This window comes from Chrysemys picta, chromosome 3, assembly GCF_011386835.1.
Source record: "Chrysemys picta bellii isolate R12L10 chromosome 3, ASM1138683v2, whole genome shotgun sequence".
Lineage (NCBI taxonomy): Eukaryota > Metazoa > Chordata > Testudines > Emydidae > Chrysemys > Chrysemys picta.
The window spans coordinates 155,912,991-155,935,492 of NC_088793.1; the positions used below are offsets into that span (position 1 = coordinate 155,912,991).

Here is a 22,502-nt window from a genome sequence, read left to right on the forward strand (position 1 = left end):
GGGTGAGGGCAGAATTCCACCTTAAGTCTTTGCTACAGCTTCCAGGCCTCTATGTGTGTGTATGTATCCCCGATACCCCAGGTCCTACTCAAGGATGCAGCACTCTTTGCTCTTACAAATGGTTTTTATTCTGCAGGCCAAAATACTGCAGCCTCCTTACATGGGCTGTGCCTCAAAACCGCTCAGACGTTTCACTCTCTTGCAGAATGGTGGAGTTCCTATTCTTCTCCCTTTGTCCATATTTCTCTCATGCTAATGCAGCAATCTCTCATCTAGGGGGGGCGTGAGGCTGCCCCTTACCATGCATCATATATTACATTCATAGCTTTTATGCCTCTGTCAATACCGTGATTCACTGTAGTTCCAATTCCAAAAATGGTCTCGGTTTTACATCTCTCAGCATTAATCTCGGTGTTTGATACAAACCTGAAACTGAACTCCCCGCCACCACCATCCCTGGTCTCCCCATTAGCATGGATGCAGCACAGACAGTGCTGCGGTGTTCTCCTAATCCGTGTCAGGCCCATGTGTGCTAGTGCTAGCAAATTTAATCTCACTTGTATTCCTAATGGTGCCCTAACATACCTAGTTCAGAAAGAGCCCATATCTGAGGCTACTGTTTCTAACACAAGGTAATTAACATTGCAAACATTGCAAACATGCTGGGGTGACTGTTCGCTAAAGTTAGTTCTTTACCAATCCATGTTCCTGGGGACACTGATTTTGGAAGTGAGTTAAGTGGTTAGCAGGGCAGTAGGTGCAGGATTCCTAGATACAAGATCAGAGCTAGATCCTGCCCTGGCTTATACCTGCTATAGCCCCTTTCAGATCAAGGGGTATAAGTCAGGGCAAACTCACTCCTCAGTTTTTAACTCCCAGGAGCCCACCTTAGGTTCCAAAGTTCCATGAGGAGGTGAAAGGGTTAAGAACATCCTGTAAATGTTGGCAAAGCCCAGATGGCAGAAGACACCTGCAGCCTTTTCTCCGGGAGATCCCCAACAATGAGCTGGTGGGAGGGTGAATTACCTTGAGACTCCTCTAACTAATTCTGGGCACCTTCCCAGACCTTGGCTGATCCCAAGAGTAGGAGGGTGGTATGCCACTTTTCCCTCCCCCTTCCCCCATTGCTGCTCAGAGCACAGCTCAGATGCAGCCCAGGAGCAGGACCTTAATGCTGAATTGAGGTATGCTCCTCTCAACACAGCCTGAGTCATAGCTCTGTATTAACGGTGATTTCTTGTAATGCCTTCTAAAGCTTGTATTAAGGCATTTTGAACTGTGGGTCAAGAAACAAAGGCACTCGCAGCTCCACAGGTGGTGGCATAGAGTCTGAATGGCCCCCATGTGATGCCAACGGAAGGCAGAGAGGGACTTACCTCTGGGCCCACCTAAAGGGGAAGAAAGAGAGAGCATCCATCAGTCAAGGAGTTCAGAGCCCTTTGGCTCACAGCTAACAGCAGATGTAGTTTAACAACTGGAGGAGATTCAGTGGGGCTCCTTAGCTTAAAAAGCCCGAATTCCTCCCTTCGAAAACCTTTCCAAGGCCATCCACAGCCCATTCACCAGAGTGGGCCAGTAAGGCTGGGGTCGCTGAAACACGTGGTGGCAACAGGACCCTCAGCACTTTCAACAGTCAGGAAGGAGGCTCCCTGTGGAAGGGAGTCCCTTGCTAATGTGGCCCACAGGACGTTGGTGCTGCGGCTGGAGGAGCACAATGCCCCAGCAGGAAATGGGGGAGGCTTTGTACCTGACTAAGGCACAGTGGCCCTAGTTTTCAGAACGGCTGAGCACCCACAACTCCAGCTGAAGTCTGTGGGAGCTGGGGCTGCACATTACCCCAGAATGGCTGGGGCATAGAGGGGGAACCTATAGCACTCATTCACCAGTATGTTACACATGGCTGCAATATCATACCCAGGGCCAGCTCCCTGCCCCTCCCCACCCTTGGTGGGGTGATTTTGCCATTATGGATGGTAGCCTGAGAAGGACTCCGTATCCAGCCTCTGCTCAGGAGGCTCCTATCCCTTCCCTCAGCAGTACACACTGGGGTAGCAGGAGCTCCTTTACCGCCCAGCAGTCTGACAAAGACTATGCAAACACAGATCACGTCCTGAGCTTGATGAAAAGCTGAAGGAAAGACGTGTCTGAAGGGGCCCAACCCCGCCAATTCAAGAGGAGATTCTTGGATGAATGGGAGCCACATGCAGACAGGGAGGTGAGAACACAGAGCCCATTGGGCTTTGCAGGATATGTAACTCTGAGGCTCTGGAGAGCTCTCACTTGGTTCGGAGGTAGGAAGTTTCTCCCGCTGGGCAGAGCGGCCCATTTATTCCACCACAGACCAGATTTCTACCCACCTTGAAGATGGAAAACCCTATGGAGAGGTGAGGTGCCCGGTTTCGGTGTTTGCTGCTGGGTTTCTGGATCAGGGACACCAGCACGCTGCAGGAATGCAGGGACCTTTTGCTGCCGTCACCCTGCAAAACTTCCAGCCAGTACTGGGGATTCATCCAAAATGTGTCTGAGAAGCAAAACATAAAAACCTTCTGGCCACATTTTCCATCACACATTTTGTCGCTGGGTTTCCACGTGATACCTGGCTTCAGGCTGAGTGGGGGAAGCAGCTCATTTATAATCCCCAAAGGCCCCAACCAAGGCCAGAGCCCTGCTGGGCTAGGTAATACACAAACATATAGTAAGAGAGAGGCCCTGCCATGGAAGATCTCACAACCTAAGCAGACAAGACAAAGGGTGGGAGGAAGGAAGAATTATTTCCCCTCATTTTAGTGGGAACTGAATACTGGGGCACCAATTGCCAGCGGTGCTGAGCACCTGTGGTTCTCCTGGACTTCAACTGGACTAGTGAATGCTCTGCATCCCTGAAAAAAATCAAATCTTAAGCGGCTTGCCCAAGTCACAGAGTCAGGCATTGAAACCACTTCTTCTAAGTGCCACAATAGGCCCATCACCACAAGACCATCCTAAGGAAACCACCGGATTTCAGTGGTAATGGAGAATAAGCTGGCTCCCTTGCCTGTTCATTGCCAGGCTTTCTAACCTTTTTTACAAGGTGTCAAATTTTGGTTATGATAGGGAAACATTGGGCTTTGGGTCTTGAGCCAAACTTTGCTTTGCTTGAACAAATTCCTCTCTTTACTATTTACGCAGAAAAGTCTAAATCCGGATCCCCTAAAGGGCCACCCAAGTACCGTTCACCTTTGTAGGGCCTCAGCCTGCCGCCCGCCGTGCTTCCTTTGACCCATCTCCCAATCTGCAGAGAATACATCCACTTCTTCCCATCTTCCTGGCTCATCAGGTCGGGAGTCAATTTACAGATCATCAGATCTACAAAGTGGGTCTTAAAATCTTGCAGAGACATCCTGTGAAAAGACCGCCACAAGATGCTTAGTCAGCAGCCAATCCGTGTGGTTAAAAAAGTAGAGGCTGGCTATCCCCAGCATGCCCCATTCTGTGTTACATATGGTAATCCTTACATATTATTAGCTAGTAAAGAAGTTAATGTTTGCTCCAACAGCAACATGCAGCAGTGGTGAATGCATAACTAAAGGCCCAACAAAGGACAGCAGCAGAGAGATTATTATGAGAATACTAGCAAAAGAACAAGTATAATGAAACCGGCTGAAACATTGCCACCTAGTGGCAAAAATATATGGGACTGGGAAGCAGTTGAACAAACACTATCTGCCTGACCAAAGCTTTGCCCGGGTTTGTGTTGAAAATATAATGACAAAAATAGACTTTAAGGTCAGAAGGGACTGGACAAAGATTCTTCCTCTACTCTTGAAAGCGCTCTTGACTTCACATAGAAGAGCGCTTGTATCATACAGGCTGTTTCTCACGTCCCTTTACCACCAGATGGCAATGTAGCAGCCCCATGTAATTTCTCCCTTTTAGTTAAAAAACAAAAAGCGATCCAATTGCTATAAAACATCATGCACATATCTCATCTTAGAGCGCAGCAGAGAGACAGATCAGCATTAGCTGTGGCCTTGGCGCTGGGTGAAGGAGGAGCGGAGCTCAGATATTCACAGTTCCATTACCAGAATTCTCCATCATCTTGGTTTCTCCGCAGCAAAATCTTCTCCTTCGGGCTGAGCAGCTCCCAGTTCCCAGAGCTAGGGACAGAAACAAGGCAGCTGATTTTGAAGCAATAATTAAATAAATGCTCCAAATCTATCTTCAAGTTCAAGAAGCTCAATACAGACATCTGCCATAAGATCAGTTCCCGCTGTAACAAATCTCTGGCCCCAAGCAGTTCACCGTTCGCACTAGACGCTGCACTGTGGACACTCAGAATGGCATGGCAGAAGCAGGGATAGAACCTAATTCCCCCTATACCTAAAGCATAGGCTTGAGCTAAAGGCAAATCTCCATCAGTTGCTAGCCATAGAGATCCTATGTAAAACAGCTGAGCAGTTCTGTTGTTCTTCTGTAGAGAGCACTAATGATGGATAGCACACTGGCCAGCAGATCTAAGGGTTGTCCCATTCCATGAGAATTTTTGAGATTGTGAATTTTTTTTCCTGTCTTGAAAGAATGAAATGTCAAAATCTGGGGAAAAAATTATATACATTTTTTACTATAAATTCACTTATATTTCTAAAGAAAGTCATTTTGATCTGAAAATTTGAACTTTTTCATTTTGAAAATATCAAAATGGAACATTTCAACCATTTAGAAACTTTTTTTCTCATTTTTTTTTTAAATGGGAAGTTCATCAAAACAGGCCCTCTCCTGAAAACAGTTTTGGTTTCAACTAATCAGCATTTTCCAAAGAAAAAACATGTTGGAAAATTCCCACCCAGCTCTACTGGCCAGTTCATTAGATTATACATGCTGCTTCCAAATGTTTAAAATATAGACCTTGGGTTCTATTTTGTTTGTCAATTCTGTGTCAAAGGACACGTAATCGGACGAATATTCTGCATCAAGTACCAGAGGCAGCTGGAAGTGATTTACAAGTCAGGCCTACGGTATGCTCTTCATTCTTTCTTCAGCATGGCCAGCTTTCATGTTATCACATGACAGATGCAGATCAGAGGAAAGTTACTCTCTTTTCATATGAGGCAAAATCCAGACATGTTCCCAACACCCCCTCATAAAACCTGAGCAAAGAGGATTTGTGCAGGGAACTAACTGGAGCTGCCAAAGAAGGAATCCGCCCCAACCTAAAATGAGAGTAGGTTGCAGAGCTACAGCACAGTCCTTTTGCAGACTCCAGCCTCTGAGCTGGAATAGCAGCCACCGTCCCTCTGTGACTGAGGGGCAATGGCTACTGTACTTACTATGCCCTCCGTAGAGGGAAAGGAAGTTCCCAGCTGCTGCATCCATGTAAACACAGATTCGGGGCCCTTCCACCACTTCCCTTGCCATCTCTACTTGTGCCTTCCCACTTTGTCATATTCAGAGCCAGCCTGATGCCTACTTCCCTGAAGAGCAGGTAGTTCAGGCCCTGCCCCACTCTAATCTCAGAATCCCAGAAGTTGCAGTATATAGAAGATCTTGCATGATCCGCAGACAAAGGGATGAATGTCCTGATATATGATATCAGATCACCTTACTATTCTAGCTGTCCTGGGAGCAGCCTCGCTGATAATCAGAAAACACCTGTGTCTGATGCTAGATCCCACCGTGTTCATCATTTTGCATTATGAAGAACCCCCTTTACGTTATGTTTCTTTTGACAATAAAAAAGCAGAACCAACGTTCTGTGTTTTAAATACTCGGAAGTAGCATGTGTGAAATAACTAAGTTAGTTGAACTGAATTAGCACTGGCTGATCTAGCAAAATATCTCCATGAACTCATTGCCTTGAAACCAAAGGGTATCTAAAAGCAGCCCCATCTGTTCCATTAATGCAGATCTCATCAGCACTAATTTATGCCTGCAGGTGGCAGCATCATTTCATCCACCCAAACCTCTCCTCAGCACTAGCCCTTCCCTGTTTCACTCACCTATCGCTCCACTCTCCTTTCCATTCAGTTTTCCCCCATGGATTTCTCAGTCTCACTAAATTTTCCGGTCCATATTTGCAAGTCACCTGCACAAAACAAATAACATTGAGTTTACCGGGGTCTTTGTCTGGTTTATATTTGCATAATATGCCATGGTGACTCCTCTCCTTTTACTGATGTCAACACGTGTGATGATAACGGTGCGCGCGCTATTCTTTTCAATTACTCTGCTCAACGCAGAACTCTGAACTGAGGCTCAGAGTGATTAAGTGTCTTGCCCACAGTCACGCAGAAAGCCTATGGCTGAGCCAGGAATAGAGCCCAAACCTCCAGAGTCCTAGTCCAGGGTCTTAACAATAAAACCATCCTCCCACTACAATATCTGTGTAACTCCCTAGCAATCAACCTGGAGTAGTGCCTGCATAGCCGAGGGCAGGACTGGGCCATGAAGACTAATTCTATCAGTAGGATGAATAATCCAAGGCAGCCTAGAACGTTGCTACAAGAAGCTTAATTTTAGCACTTCCTGAAGTGGACTGTAACTGGGGGAATGGAGGGGAGGGGCATTGTGCCTGACCTAGGGGGCAGAGAGAGGGTGAAAGGAGTTTCCTCTCTCCACGCTCGCCTTCTTGTGTTTTTGCGCAGGTTCTAGGCACAGCAGCCGCGCTTGTGCTCTCCTGCATGGAAAGAATGTTTCAAGGCAAGTGCTGCTGGTGGTAGCCCTCCCAGACGCGACAGGGCTGTGGTCCCCGGGCACTAGGCACCTTGTGAATGGGATTCTGACTGAGCCTTTTCACCTCTTGTTCTGAAGGCACCTCATGTCAGCAATGACCTAATGCTGTTATAACAGACGGCTGTTTGGTGGCCTGTGTGAACTGAGTCTCAGTCCATTTCCGAACAGTGATCACACGAACCACTACCAGAACTGGCTCCCATCTCAGCAAAGACACCAAGGAATAAATTGGGGCCCAGGGAGGCTAACTCTTCTTTACCAGCAGAGGTTGAACCTTTGGGTCAGGGATGAGCCCAATGAGCAGGGTGAGGAGTGAGGACACTTGCCCCCCTGCTTGTGCCCCTGCTAACGAATAAATAGGATGCTGATCACTGAGATCATCTTTCACTCAGCGTTTGCCTCATGGCCCAGGATCTGGGAGACCTGAGGTGGGCAGTGGCTTGCCAAACCATCTGTTTGGTGGCCTTTTCTGCCCCGGTAACAGCAACAAGAGCTCTTCCCACCCATGCTCATTCCCATCCAGTTGGCTTCGGATCCGATGCTCTATCTACTGCCTATCTCTTCCACAAATCCCTCCCCCCGATGAACTGAACCGATCCGATCTGGAGGCCAGGCTGTCTGATCAGTTCCAGGCTTGGACAGGGCTTCTTCGGTGCCTTTCCCTTAACCTCTGTATCCTGCTGTGACACTAAATGGTGGGACATTCTACCACTCAGTGAAGGTGAGCAACCCCGGTGGGCCAGCCTTTGCTCCACAGTGGTCCCACAGCCAACCAGAGATGTTAGCTGGAGGCTCCTTCATGGAGCTGTGAGTATGAGCCATGGCTCATCCACAGACACCCCTAATGCCTGCCCCTTCTGCGGCACACCCTGGCACAGATCTACCCAGAGTGCATCAGGCTGCAGCACCTCTTGCTGGGATTATGGCTGCACTTTTCCACACATCTGTCCCTTTATGCACTCCATGCCTGTGGCCCACAAAGTCACAGATCCTCCTTGGCAGTCTTCTCCTGGTGCTGGCCAAGATGGCCAGCCATCAGTACAAAAGGATGCCAAGTGCTGCGGGTCTCAAACCCCAGTCCACAGGGCTCTTAGGAGCCTGTATGTTCCAACCCACCACTCAGTGACCTGTTAATCACCGGCACTCGAAGCTCAAGTCTGACAGAGCCCTGGGATCTGAATGGTGGAACACCAGGGATCCTGACTGGTTCCCTGCTTCTATTTAAACAAAGCAGAGAAACAAGAAGTCAACTGTGAAAGTGGATTTTCCCCGCTGAGGACTGCCTCCCCTGTGCTACCTGCTCCTATTGCCTGACTCAGATCTCCTGGTAATCTGACCCTGCCTGTTTCCTGACGCCTGACTCTTGGTCTGCCCTCTGGGCTGTCTTGGCCTCTGATATCCTGGCATCCTGACCCGGCCTGCCTCCTGGCTTCTGACTTCTCTTCTGACCACCAGGCCTGACTCCTACTCCAACCACTAGGTCCAACCACCCATGTCCCAGTCATGACCGAGGAGGAAGCTTGAGGGGAAGGTGCTCTGCGATTGTGGGGCCTATTCCCGTAACTTGCTCACAACATGTATCTGGGCAGAGTTCCTCTGGGCAATATCCACCATCTCTTCGAACTCCTTAGTGGAACAGTGGGCGCCATCTGGGGTTCGGTGCTTTGTGTCCCCATCCAGTTTCTTCATTTTAAACCTATGCCCCCACATGCCTATTCCTGGTTTTCATTTTCCGTCCCATGCATTCAGATGGCTTCTGGGCTCTGTGGCCCCTCACTTGGTTGCATGGGTGTCCTAGGTAGGCTTAGGCCCACCTGCCCAGAATTCAAATAGACCAGCCCCTTTCACTTTAAGATAAAGGGAATTTAGACAGCTCGGCTTAGCATGCTTTTGTAGGTTATACCGTCCGCAGAGCCCATGAGTCAATTACAGCCTGAGAGTTACACTGAGGTCGAGCCAGTGTCCCCTATGTTTTATTCCTGCTGGCAAAAAGAATGCAGTTTTGAAAGGAAACCTGTCTGAAGCACTCCTCATTTTCAAGCCACCCTGACATCACTTAAAAGGAAGTGGATGGCACATGAGCTCCCCAACACAGCACACAGCCTGCTCATGGTCTGACCAAAGGCTGCAACAGGGAATGCTGCTGGCATTAGAGACAAGTTTGGAGCTAGAGAACCAGCGTTGTCCTTACCTTTCTAATACCAGTGACTGTGTAGGCATGGCCAGCCACCAGCCCATTCTCTAGGACCCTTGCTGTCTGCATATAGGGAAGAAAAAGAGAAAAAACTGCAATAAATGTATTAATAAAGCAACAGCTGAGCCCAATGCTGCCCTCAGCTCTGAGGGTGCGGTTCCCAGTGGAGTCAATGGGAGCTATACTTGTGTATATGAAGATAGAATTTGGCCCCGTGTAACTACAGACTGGCTCCAGCTGCAAAATTCTGATCTGGGCTCCCAATGCCGCCTCGTCTGCAGGGCATTTAGAATGGGGGTTTTAGCTGAGCCCATTACAAAGACAGGGGCCATTTGCAAATCTCAGACATAGGTTTGCAGTTCAACTCCACTCCCTACCCCAAAGCCCAGACCCATCTCTGATGGTAAGAAATGTGGAACACCAAGGGCAGTTTAGAAAAAACATGCAAAACTTAAAAAGAAATCTGTGATTTTTAAATAAAGAATGTGAAACATGCTAATGTGCATCATCTTAGATACCACAGGGATGGCAGCTATAGAAAAATGTGAGAGAGATCGGTATAATAAACTGCTGCTCGGCTTGGTGGAGGGAAATATTCCCAGGAAAGATGGTGCTGGTGGTAGCCTATCCATCCATTTGACATCAGACTGGGCCTCACCCCTAAATGCGTCTGGCAACCCATAAGAGATCTGCTGTAGGTTGCTCTTGTCAGTATATCCCATAGATCAGGAGGAGCCTCTGCCAGTTTTATTGTCATATTAACTCCGCCTGTAAAATCCACCAGCGCTTCCGACACTTGTCCAATCTGCAGATCTTCATAGGAGCCATAGAGCCTAGCAAGAGAGATATCAGTTTATCGGCTATTAATTTGTGGTACAAACATAGCTAATAGGGATGCAGTGATATTAGAGAGGGGCAAACCCCAGGATGGGCTTGCAAAACCAAAGTGAAGGTTGAAATCTATGATTCATTTTATATGAATCCTCAATATTCAGGAGGAGGGGAATACAGATAATTGATTTCAGGTTTGGAAGGGACTTCTGGTTTCCTCTATTTCTAGTCTAAGCCCCTTCACTAAGAAGTATTGAACTTCTCCTACACTATTCCTTTCATAATCATATCTTAGCTAGTTTCTTCTGAATATCTACTGCATCTTAAGACTTTAGTCCACTGTCTGATTTTCCTCACCATTAACATATTATTTCAAAATAGCAAAGCAAAATGGAATCTTCTCAAATGTAGCTAGTCTCTCATTGACAGAAGGCTAGTGTCCAGTGAAATTAATTAATTTTCCCTCTTTCATATTGTCTCCCTTCTAATATTTATTTAGAATTCTCTCCCATTCTTGGGATCGTTTTTCAGACCAAATACGTTAAGCTCCTTCAATGTCTCCTTGTAAGATTATGAAGGTCATGTATCATCTAATTTGCTCTTCTCAGTGCTGTCTCTTTCTTAGTGTTGATGAATGGAGCTGGATTAACCACCCTGGAGGAGTGGGACTGGAGTGTTCAAACGTGACTTTGTGGAGTGGTTCAAAGTGAGTCCTTCAATTATTGGGTGCCCAACTGGAGTCATCTTAAAAGGGCCTGATATTTAGAGGGTGGCTGCTCAGCCCTGTCTGAAAATGAAGCCCCTCTATGGTGTCTCAACTTGGATAGCCAAAAAATGGAGGCATCCCAAATCACCAGTCATTTTTGCAAATCTTGGCCTAAAGAACTATATGAGTCACAGAATAAGTACAGGTTTCAGAGTAGCAGCCATGTTAGTCTGTATCCACAAAAAGAACAGGAGTACTTGTGGCACCTTAGAGACTAACAAATTTATTTGAGCATAAGCTTTCGTGGGCTACAGCCTACTTCATCGGATGCATGTAGTGGAAAATACAGTAGGAAGATATATATATATATATACACACACACACACACACACACAGAGAGAGAGAGAGAACATGAAACAATGGCTGTTACTATACACACTATAAGGAGAATGATCAGTTAAGGTGAGCTTTTATCAGCAGGAGAGAAAAAAAAAACTGTTTGTAGTGGTAATGAAAATGGCCCATTTCCAGCAATTGACAAGGAGATATGAGGAACTGTAGGGGGCTGGGGGGAAATAAGCATGGGGAAATAGTTTTACTTTGTGTAATGGCCCATCCACTCCCAGTCTTTGTTCAAGGCTAATTTAATGGTGTCCAATTTGGAAATTAATTCCAATTCAGCAGTCTCTCGTTGGAGTCTGTTTTTGAAGTTTTTTTGTTGTAATATTGCGACTTTTAGGTCTGTAATCGAGTGGCCAGGGAGGTTGAAGTGTTCTCCAACTGGTTTTTGAATGTTATAATTCTTGACGTCTGATTTGTGTCCATTTATTCTTTTATGTAGAGACTGTCCGGTTTGGCCAATGTACATAGCAGAGGGACATTGCTGGCACATGATGGCATATATCTCATTGGTAGATGTGCAGGTGAACGAGCCTCTGATAGTGTGGCTGATGTGATTAGGTCCTATGATGGTATCTCCTGAATAGATAAGTACAAATAAGTACAGTGTTTGCAGTGGCAACGTAAACTTCCCCACCCCACCAACCGTTTCAAGCCTACCCTAGAAGAACCTTCTCCCAGGGTGAGAGTGTGTTTCTGTCTCCATGACCACTGCTTCTTACAAGTGTTCTAAACTGGGGCTAATTATCATGGTGGTAGCTTTTAATTTTTAAAGTATAGAGATCAGAACCACACACAATATTCCAGATATTGCAAAATTTACAATACCTATTTGTTAGAGAGAAATAACTGCATATGCAGGAGGCAACAAATTGTAGACAGAGATTATCTGCATAAAGCACGATGATTCACTTACTTGGCATACGCCTTCTCCAAAAGGGCTCCCCAGAAGAGATTCTTACAAACGGAGGAGAGAAAAACCAGCTGACCAGCCTCGTTGACTGGCAGTCGGTCATCGACCACCACATCAACCCATTCACCAAAGTGCCAAAACTGCAAGGGGACAGGAACGAGCAAATATTTCACTGGGAAGTAACCTGCTCTTCAGCAATAGGAAAGGACCCATCTATTAGCTATGGGCTGTAACAGGCTGTCAGAGTAACGTGTAACCTGTTAGAGGGTGATGATTCTATTGTGGTCAGTGGGTTCTGCTGCCTCACAGGTGCAGCTAGTTTTTATACATGGGTGGGGTAAAGAGAGATGGGAGTAGCTCTCAGGCTAAAAGAGAGACCAAGTGTGTAAAGATTTGGAACAGATGGGTCCTAAGGGCAGCCATACTGGGGGGTGTAGGAGTGGCGAAGACTTAGGCTGGAGTAAGGTAACCACAGGGGGCAGCCAAAGCTGGATAGAAGGATTGAGCATAAGCTTTTTATATTCACCAAGAGGGGGGACTTTATTTTGACTCTCTGAGTGTGTCACTTCATTTAAAGAGGGGTTGGGATGACACCCACTTCCTGACTTGAGTTACCTATTCACAGCGCTCACTGAGGGCAACGGGAATTGCACATGGACTATCTGAGAACACGATCTTAGTCACGGCCCCGTCAAGTATAAGGAATAATTTTTGAGGACCTCCAGTGCTAGGGGGACGAACGCTCACCTGGAAATGGAAAATGCCAGCGTACTTCCTATCAAAGCTTTGGTTTTGCGGCATGACCACGGCCAAGATGTCTTGGTGGAACGTCAGCGCTTCCAACGCGGCCAGGAACCAGCAGTTTTCTGTACCAAAAGAATGAGCAATTACACTGGGGTGGAATAAAGACAGAATTATTGCTGTCATTGACAAATATTTTTGGAGGAGGCAGCGTGTTGGATGCTTTTAAGTTATAACTACATCAAAAAAATTAGGATGAGCTAGATTTGTGTTTTATTAAGTTAAAACAGGTTTAGTGCTTTAACTGTCCTCTCATAGCCTTTTCATTTGGAATGGAGTACAAATGAATTTGGAATTTCACAAAAAAAGTTTTCAGTTAAAATATTTAAGTTTTTTTTTTTAAATGAAAACACCTTTTTTTTCCCTATTTCAACAACCAGAATTGCCAAAATCCCCAAACTGTTGGGGGTTTTCTATGAAAACTTGAATTTTTTCACAGGGAAAAAAATCATTTCCTGACCAGCTCTAACAGTAATGATCTGTGTTTATTATACCTTGTGTCTGAGGATCTCAAAGAACTTTACAAATGTAATGAAGCCTAAGAACATCTGTTACCCTTTTAACCTGGGTAAACTGAAGCACAAATATGACTTGTCCAACCAGTAAGTCAGTGGTGGAGTTGAGAATAGAACGTGGCAGTTCTGCTCTAACCACTAGGCCACACTCCCGTTTAGAAGAAGACAAGTCTTCACACACCTTCACTAACTTACCCACCCTTCCTCGTCTCACTTCATAACAGATGCAAGTCAAGGTTGACACAAAGCCTGCTTTGTGCCCACATACACATATTGCAGTAGTCACAGGCCCTTCTGCTGTCTATGTGATATGAAATACATTACATGCTCTAATAACTAGGTACAGTGATGAAGCTTCTATTGTTATCATTTACGTAGGATGCATGGCACTTTATAGACAAGTATGAAGACAAGGTCCGTTCATGTTCCAGCACCAACATTAATAAAAGTCATGTTTATGGCATACAGTGGAGCTTTCAACTAGTTGGGACACTTCTCACCTCTTTGGATCACATCTTAGCCTAGAACATTAGCTTGTTTGTTGAGCATATTACATAATTACCTAATCCATTTTATGCAGAGCTGGAATGATATTGAAATCAACACCCTTTATATGCAGTCTTACACAGTTCAAATTAAGCTCAAATTGCTCTGTGTATAGCTATATATACAAAAGAGAAAGCAGCCATACCAACCAATCCTTGGCAGAGATCAAGCCTTCTTGTGTTTGCAGTATAAAATATTGGAGTTTTATGAAGCTCCTGGAAGGTACAAGACCAAAAAAGAGAGAAAGAGAGAATGTCAAATCATTGCAGTGGTCCTGCAAAACCCTGAGGACTGAATGGCTTCTTCTGAAGCCTCTTCACCACTTATGGAGTGAGTTTCTGAGGAGTCAAAGGTCTCTCTGACATTCAACCGCATTGCTTCTGGAGGTCTCTATCATGTGTCTAGAAGAGGGTGTAGGGAAGTCACCTCACTCCTTTCTGACTAGACCTGGACAAATCAGGGATTTTTTGCTTTGCTGGCAATTTCAAAAAGTCAGAAAAAAAAATCATTCTGGGTTGATCAAAACGGTCTCACTTTGAACAATTTGTAAATGTTTCGTGATTTTTTTTTTTTTTAACAAAAACTGCGAAACCGAAAAACCAAAACGTTTCATTTTGAAAATATTACAGTGAAATAATGTTTGAAATGAACAATTTGGTGAAACTGACACAAATTTGCAAAACAACAGTATTGCCAAATTGGTATTTATCACCAAAAAAAAAGAGATGGGGCTGAAAAATTTCACCCAGCTCTATTCCTAACAGGGCTATTCCTGCGGCTGAGCAGGTCAGGTATCAGATCCTGTACTGATGCCATGAAATTACTATATGATTATCACCGAGACATTGTTTGTGGTTCCAGAGTAAACTGATTTTTAAAGATACCTTAGGGATTTTTTCTCCCTTTGTTCCTCCCATAGTATAAATACACAGCAGAGTTGAGATTGTTTCAGTGCCATAACTATGCATTTGTTACCTTAACATGTTTGGATTTCTTTTAGGTGTAGCCTTAACTTTGAATTTCCTGAGTTTGAAATGCCTGATTTGGAGATAATTAAAACAATCCCTATAAGGTTTTTCACTCTTGAGTTACTAACACGTAGATTCAAACTTAACTTTAACATAGTTTCTTGTCTTGGAATTCTATAATGCTGTTCATTCTTTTACTCTTAGTACTGAGATTCCAGTGATGTAGTTCACAACAGAGGCTACCTCCTGTCATGTCTTCAACAGCTATGACTAATAACTGGGCTAGACAATGAAGAAAAAAAACTGATAGCTGCTGAAGAACTTTCTGTGACCGTAAAAACTCTGAGTAATAGTTCAGAAAGAAGACATATTATTACTCTCCAATGCCTCTCCGGGCAAATTCATAAAATAAATGCCAAACTTCTCTTTCACTATTATGATCCACAAATTGCTCAATTTAATTTTCACACTGTCGTCTTCCCCATCAGGGGTGGCAGAGAAATGCCAAGCACTCAAAAGACACTTAGAGTAATTAAATACTAACCCTTACCCCAGATGAAACTGCTCAGCCTGTACTTAGGCGAACAGTCACAGAGTATGTCTGCAATGCAATTAAAAACCCGCGGCTGTCAGCAGCATGGGGATTTCAGAGCAAAAGGCCTCAAACCTGTGGAGGTACTTCCAGATTATACAGGGAGAAATACAAAATTTGGAGGCTTTTCCAGAGCACTGGGCCCACATTGCCCCATCCATTCAATCCTGCCAGTATGTTACTTTATTACTGCGCCTATGGTGATGAGCAGAAAGGTTATATTAGACAGATGGATCGACTGTGGTATATTTTTCTCAATGCACAGACATTCTCTGCATATGTCACTCCCCATCGAATCAAGATGATATTTTACTTAGGGATGTCTGAACATTACAAATGCTCCATAGTGTCATGGGCCACAAAAATGTCAAATAAATCTAGCAAGTAGTTCTGGGGCATGAGAGTATGGGGAAATTCTTTTCTACCATAAATCAGTTCTTTATTAAAAGAAAGGAGAACCATCGTCTGTATTTTGGAGTAATGTCTTACAAAATCTAGTCTGAAAAAAGAACGGGTCAACACCTGGTCCTTTGATACATGAGCACGCATCTCTCAGTGACATTTTAGGGCATTTCTGTTTAAAGGGGAAAAGTAGACCCAAATCCAAATAGACCCAAATGCCAACCAAAGTTTGTTAATCAATTAAAACAAACTGCTCTAGGTCTGTCTGCAGAACATGTGTTAACCCAAGGTGAATGTTAATAGCTGAGTTATATATGAATCCTTGAAAATGGGGCTGTTACATCTGCCATTTATGGCCTGATTTTCAAAGATATATCTACAGCTCCTATTGATTGCAGTGGGAGGTGTGGGAGCTCAGCTCTTCCGAAAAACAGACCAAACCCTATGGCCAGAGTATAACTTAACCAATGAATGGAGCCCTCCATTAAATGGCAGGATTTGCGTCCGGACAGGACAGTGTGATGGGTTGAGAAGGAATCTCCCCTGCCCCTGACTGCCCCCTGCCACCCCGTCCAAACCCCCCTCCTTCCTGACTGCCCTCTGGGGCCCCACCCCCATTCAACCCCCTGTTTCCCCCCGACCACCATCCACACTCCTGTCCCCTGACCACCACCCTGAACTTCCCTGCCCTCTATCCAATCCCCTCTGCTCCCTGCCCCCTTACCACGCTGCCTTGAGCACCAGGGGCTGGCGGCGCTACAGCTGCGCCGCCCAGCTGGAGAAGGGCCATGCCGCCGCTGCCACCGTGCAGCACAGAGACCAGGTCAGGCTGGGCTCTGCAGCTGCGCTGCCCCAGGAGCTCACAGCCCCGCCACCCAGAGCATTGCACCGGTGGTGGAGCGAGCAAGCTGAGGCTGCGGGGGAGGGGGGACAGCGGGGGAGGGGGGACAGCAGGGGAGGGGCCTGGGGCAAGCCTCCTGGGCTAGGAGATCGGGGGATGTGGCCTGCGGGCCGTAGTTTGCCCACCCCTGCTTTAAGGCATAATTAAATGAAGACTGTAGACGAGTGGCCACCTCACAACACCCTTGGTGGCCCAAGAGCAGCACTGCAGGCAGCCTCTCACCTCATTTTCCCTTCTCGGGTCCCCAAATAAATTCTGCATACGGTTTTTCCAGTCAAATCACACCAGCTATGCTGATTTATTAACTTGAAGTTCAAAACTAGACACAACAGTGTTCCCTCCAGCCTTCAGCTGGGTACAGCCGAAACTCCCCTGGTCTGGTCAAAGTCCTTCCTGCCTTAGCCCTCCCGAGCCGAAGCAATTCCCCTGACCTCAGGGTCTTTCCTGCAGGAGGCTCTTGCTCTCTCTGCAGTCTCACTACAGCCTCCTGAGCTTCCCCCTTACTGTAGCCACTTTCTCCTCTTTATAGGAAATTGCCTGATTCCCCTCAGATGGGACTCATTCTGTAACCAGGGTTAACTTGCCCTAGGATCTTCAGCCCAAGGGCAAGCCACCCTGTTTCAAAGACCTATTAGTAGGTTGTTCCATGCTAACATGGAACATTAATGGCTATCCAGCGTAAACAATCCCTCACATAAGAGCCATTCACTGAACATGACTTACATGTGGCCTCTTCCACTGTAGGTTTGGTGGCAGTTTCTGCAGCAATGATCCCATTCCAATGGAACGAAGGTCAGCTGGGAAGTTCTCATCCTTGAACAGGCATTTATTCTTCAAGCATGTCTCCAGCAAGGTCTCGTAGTTCTGATGAAGAAGTTTGTTGGGTTTTTGAAAGGCTCCCCTGCATGAAGGCACCCGTGGTTTTGATTTCCCTCGTCTCAGGAACGAGAGCAAGGCCATGGTAGTGGTAGGAGAAATTCTCAGCTAGTGATACTTTAGGGGTCTTGTCACTACACAATGCCAGAGGACTCTCTCGACCTTCCTTGTGCAGAAAAGTGTCTCCTTCAGTAGAGTTCCTGGCTGTTAAAGTAATTGTAATAAGCAAGTTTAGTCATAACTGGTTTGTGCATTTTTCAAGAATAACCAGCAGGGAGTGATGAATCTCAAAAGCAGAGTGGGCATCTTACCATCTGTCTAGCATAGGTTCTATCATTGCACCCAACAGTGTGGTATCTGAGGCTTCAACTCTGTAGACCTGATCCAATGCACATTGAAGTCAAAGGAAGGACTCTCATTGACTTCAATGGACATTGAATTGGGCCTTAAATGCAAGACCTTGATAACTCATTTTAAGCAACGCACAAGGATATTCTGAGTCTCTCCCCATATTACCTCCCCGGCGCAGTAGACTATTCTAAATCCCTTCTAAGACCTTTTCCTATCATGCCACAATCTTAGTAACACCTTTATTCCAGTCACCTGGAGTCACGCAGACATTACTAACAAAATGCCCATCTCTGGTGGCATAACTAAATGAAGACCTAGGAGTAGGTTGTTCCATGCCAACATATAGCTAGCAATGTTATCGATCTTAAAAATCCCTTTATACAAGAACCATTTACAGTACGACAACAAATCAAAGAATAACACCAGCTAGAGAAAACAGAAAGCCATTACTCATAATCTGCTTTTGGATTTCCTCTGCTGAGTTTTCTTCCCCTTTCTAACTGTGTTTTGATGGATGGTAAATCCTCCTATTCTAATAGCCATTCCACCCTGCTGAATGCAACACACCCACTATAGAAATCACACTGAGGTTTCTTTTCCGTTTACATTCAAGTCAAGACAAGAATTTCTCCTCTCCTCTTATGTGCTGTAACCCAAAGCGTTAACAATGATCTTGCACATATTTTTTATGCCACATGCCTGTTGGATTTCCTTTAGCAGCCATGCTAAAAGCTAACAGAACAACATCCTTTAGCTCAAGTGGCAGAGTCCCCTGTGCATGGAGCAAGAGAATCCGAGTTCTATTCCTGCTGTAATTGGGAATTTCCACACAGCCCAGGTGCACATCTTTGCGATAACCAAGAAGTTCTTAAGGGACCCTGGTTATGCTACTACAGTATAGACTGAAAAAATGAATTAGTCTTGAAAGAAAAGTAGTTCCCAGGCAGTAATGAGAGGGTGAGCATTTGGGAGGCTTTTCTGCAGCAGATACTCCGCAAAATTCAATTTCATTGCGTCACAGTAACCTTAGAAATTGTACTCACTTGGAATCAGACATTCCAGGCTCAAATGTGGCTCTCATCAAGGAACTCAAGTTGAGCTGCTTTCCCCATTGATAGCTCCTCAAGATTCAGAAGCCAGCCAAAGTGCTATATTCTACCTTCATTCCACATACAGAATTCCCACTGGCACAGACAGGAGTTTTAACACAAAGAATGGGGGGAGAAGGTGACCCAGAGGCTGCAGTTTGTGTGGCTGGTGCCAAAGGGCCTGAGATGAAAAGAGAGGCCTCTCTTATTTTAAGTGTTATGGGGTTTTTCCTGTGTCGTGATTACCAGCCATTGACTTCAGTGGAGCTATGCTGAGTTACACCCACCGAGGAGCTGACACATGGGGTCTGATTTTTCAGATGTCCAGAGCCCCCACAATGCCAGATTAAGTCATTTGCAGCCCTACCCATCTCCGTACCTCAGTTTACCAATTCATTACATTTGTAAAATACCCACCCTTTACAGGCATGTTTTGAAACTTATTAATTATAAAAGCTAAGACATTCAAAGGGGGTGCCTAAAATTAGACTCCTAAATCCACATTTAGGTGCCTAAATAAATGGCCTAAATTTTCAAACGTACTGATCCAGCAACTCCTAGTGACTCCAGTAGGACCCACTGAAAGTCAATGACATTTGTGTTCCTAAATGCCTTGGGTACCTTTGAAAATTTCCCCTTAGGAATCTAATTGTAGGCACCTAATTTTGAACATCTTTGCCAAATTGCTTTGAGATCTTTGGATGACAGATGCCATGTAAGTTAAAAGTAATGCAACACCTAATTACTTACATCATGGGCAATTATTACTCAGATGGCTACAGGATCCTTTCCCCACTTATTTTAATCTTCTTCTTTCCCAACAGTCTCAGAGCCTTGGGTGGAAGGGGCTGAAGATGTGCAAAGTACAGTATATACAGACGCCTGCGTGTATGTCCGTCAGTAATGTTACTGAATGTGGCTCTGAGCATATACTATTTATTCCACCTCCTGTACTGGGGGCGGAGTATGATATGTGTCTTCCTTTTCAGTAAGTGCAGTTTCTAAGGACAAGCAGCTGTGGGTAACAGACAGAGGATAAGTGCTTTAACTGAAAGCTGTGAATGAGAAGGCTGGCTAGATCTGGCCCTGTTCTCTTTTCGCACCTCCCTCTGGTATGTTTACTACTGGAAGCAGTGTGTCATCTGACTTATACCTCTGCACTATGGATTAGCAGTATGTGACCTTGCCTGACCTTTCTCACACTGTTAGATGCTCTGAAGCTGCCAGGCGTTGGGAATGAGAGTCTCAACAATCCACAGTCAAAGCTTTTGCATGTAGTAAAAGCAGTAAGCATATAAAGTAACTCTCTGAAAGCCTCTCACTTCCTCTTTGCCGTGTGAGTGCACTTATGCCAGCAAATCCTGAAGCAGGTTGTTTTCAGGGGCCAGATCCTCAGCTGACGTAAACCAGCCTAGCTCCATTGAAGTCTTTACACTGGCTAATGATCTGCCCCTAAGTCTGTAGCTGTTAGGGGTATAACAAACGTGTCTGCGCTGAAAGGTGAATTTAGTGGACAATGAAATAGTCCTATCTTTTATAGCTGGTCATTCGTCATAGCAGAATGTTACGTATCAAAACAAAACACCAGTAGTCAATCTGGAAACCTCACAGCAAAGCTGAGTTTCCTAGGTTTTGGTAAAACTTGCTAGCACACAATAATACATTCTGAAGACAGCACGGCAGGCACAACATCCAATCTTTGATTAACAAGCGCATGGGTATTTTGGTACCAAAACTCTAATCCTGGTTTCCATTATTTTAAATACATTTTAGCAAATAAAGTTATTCTGAAAAGAATCACTGCCTTTTGTTTGTTTAAGTGAATTAAAGCACTTCAAGGTTAAAGACCTTCCTCCAAATCCTCAGTGCTTAAACCATTGCCCTAAAGGGTTAAGAGTAACATCTGTCAATGTCGAGATTTTCAAAGCAGTGCCAGGGATTTGGCCATAGACTTCTATTGATCTTAATAAAAGATGCCTGGCTGAATTGCCTGCACGGTTCTGAAAATCTCAGCCTATCAGTCTACATGCTGAGATCCACATCGCAGCTTTTAAGCACCTCAGCTGAAATTTTCAAATTACCATTCAGATCATCAGATGCCACCTGAGCCCCATGGAAACCCATGAAAATATGCCATTTACACCTGCAGAAGATCTGGCCTGTAGTGCTCATAGTTAAGCACCTGAATCCATATTTAGGCACCTTAATAACTGTCGTGATTATCAGAGATGCCGAGCACATATAACTCCAATGTAGTCAATGGCCCCTTCCAATCTCTGCAGCGTGGATTATGGCCAAATGTAGCCTAAACTGTATCCCCAAAATGCATAGCTCTTGATCTTGAAATGGAAGTGTGCACAAGGTGTAGATTAGTCACCCCTTTATCCCCCCGTTCCCAGGAATTTGGTGGGCAAGAGCCTTTGATGTGTGGAACCCAGATCATTTGATCGAGTTGGTCTAGTTGTTAATCTAACATGGATTGCACCTGTTCTGTTTGAACTGATCCGATATGAAAAGACCCCGACTTCTCTTTCTTTCCCATCTCCCGTTAAAGAGCAAAGAACAGCAGCAACTTCTCTGTTCTGTACAGCTAGTCGCAACATGTTGCAAATATGCCTACTTGAGCTGCTAAAAGAACGTCATCCAAGCATGATAAAAGAGAAGTAACTACAGCAGCACCACCTGTGCGCCTCTCCTCCACTTGGAAAATCCTAATCCTCATAAGCGCATGCAGGCACCAGACATCCTCTGAACTTCAGCACCAAATCACTCCAACTATCACTTACAGTTTAAATGTCCTACCTTCTTCCAGGTGGCTTTGCTTCCTCACAAGAAACAGTAACGTTCCACTGTCAACAACACTCCAGTGGCACCTGTTTTTATATATACACTGTATACATATGCACGTGATATATCTTGTCTATGCAAATCTGACACGTAGTTTCCACCTATCAAGCATAAGAGAGGGGAAAGAAAATAGGTTTCATGGTATTGAGCAATAATAGGCATTTTCTGGAGACCTGCCCAGGAGGCAACGTCCTGGTCCCACTGGTGGACTTGAAAGAACACGTCAGTCCATCGCCTTTACCAGAAACTTACACATCCACTGTTTAAATGGAAGGCAGTTTCCTTGTTTGTATAGTTGTTTTTCTACCCAATCTCAAAGATGAAACAGGTGACACTGTTCACACCCTGCTGATAATGCATGATGAGTGGATTTATTTGACTCCATCCACATGCATTTACATTGGATATCGGTTTTCAGGAAGGGAATCCAGCTCAGAGCGGAATGAGCCTGTACAGTGTTTAGAATTGTGTCACATCGATGATTAAGACAAGTGCGGTTTCTGAAAAAATGGAAATTCCAGGGATATGATCTTCTGCTACCACCATACAAATCATCAGAATTATTCAATAGCTATGGTCAAGCCCTGTCAGCTCTCTAGACAGAAAGGATGGTCTAGTGGCTAAAAGAGGGTCTGTCTTGCGGCATGGAGCTCAGGCAATTTGACTCTTCTGCAAACTCACTGAGAGAGACCTTTGGCAAGTAACTCAATGTCACTGTGCCTCTGTCACCCCTGTGTAAAACGGGGTTAATAATACATAACTTTCTCTATTGAGATTGTAAGCTCTTGGGGCGGGGCTCTCTCACACTCGTGTATGTACAGTGTCTAGCACAATGGGGTCTTCAGGCCCCATCATAATATAAAT

General features: G+C 45.2%; 1 protein-coding gene across 1 annotated transcript in view; it reads right to left on the minus strand.

Moving 5' to 3' along the window:
• Window positions 1-22,502, minus strand: part of CAPN14 (calpain 14) — a 37,151-nt gene extending 14,649 nt beyond the window's left edge. Inside the window, exons 1-11 of the mRNA XM_065589368.1 lie at window positions 21,594-22,502; window positions 17,200-17,556; window positions 13,759-13,828; window positions 12,499-12,617; window positions 11,755-11,891; window positions 9,561-9,735; window positions 8,900-8,965; window positions 5,976-6,061; window positions 4,062-4,136; window positions 3,217-3,380; window positions 2,343-2,521 (exon numbers count right to left, since the gene is read on the minus strand). Of these exons, the coding sequence (XP_065445440.1) occupies window positions 2,343-2,521; window positions 3,217-3,380; window positions 4,062-4,136; window positions 5,976-6,061; window positions 8,900-8,965; window positions 9,561-9,735; window positions 11,755-11,891; window positions 12,499-12,617; window positions 13,759-13,828; window positions 17,200-17,436 (1,308 nt within the window). The 5' untranslated portion in view covers window positions 17,437-17,556; window positions 21,594-22,502. The remainder of the gene's footprint in view (window positions 1-2,342; window positions 2,522-3,216; window positions 3,381-4,061; window positions 4,137-5,975; window positions 6,062-8,899; window positions 8,966-9,560; window positions 9,736-11,754; window positions 11,892-12,498; window positions 12,618-13,758; window positions 13,829-17,199; window positions 17,557-21,593) is intronic.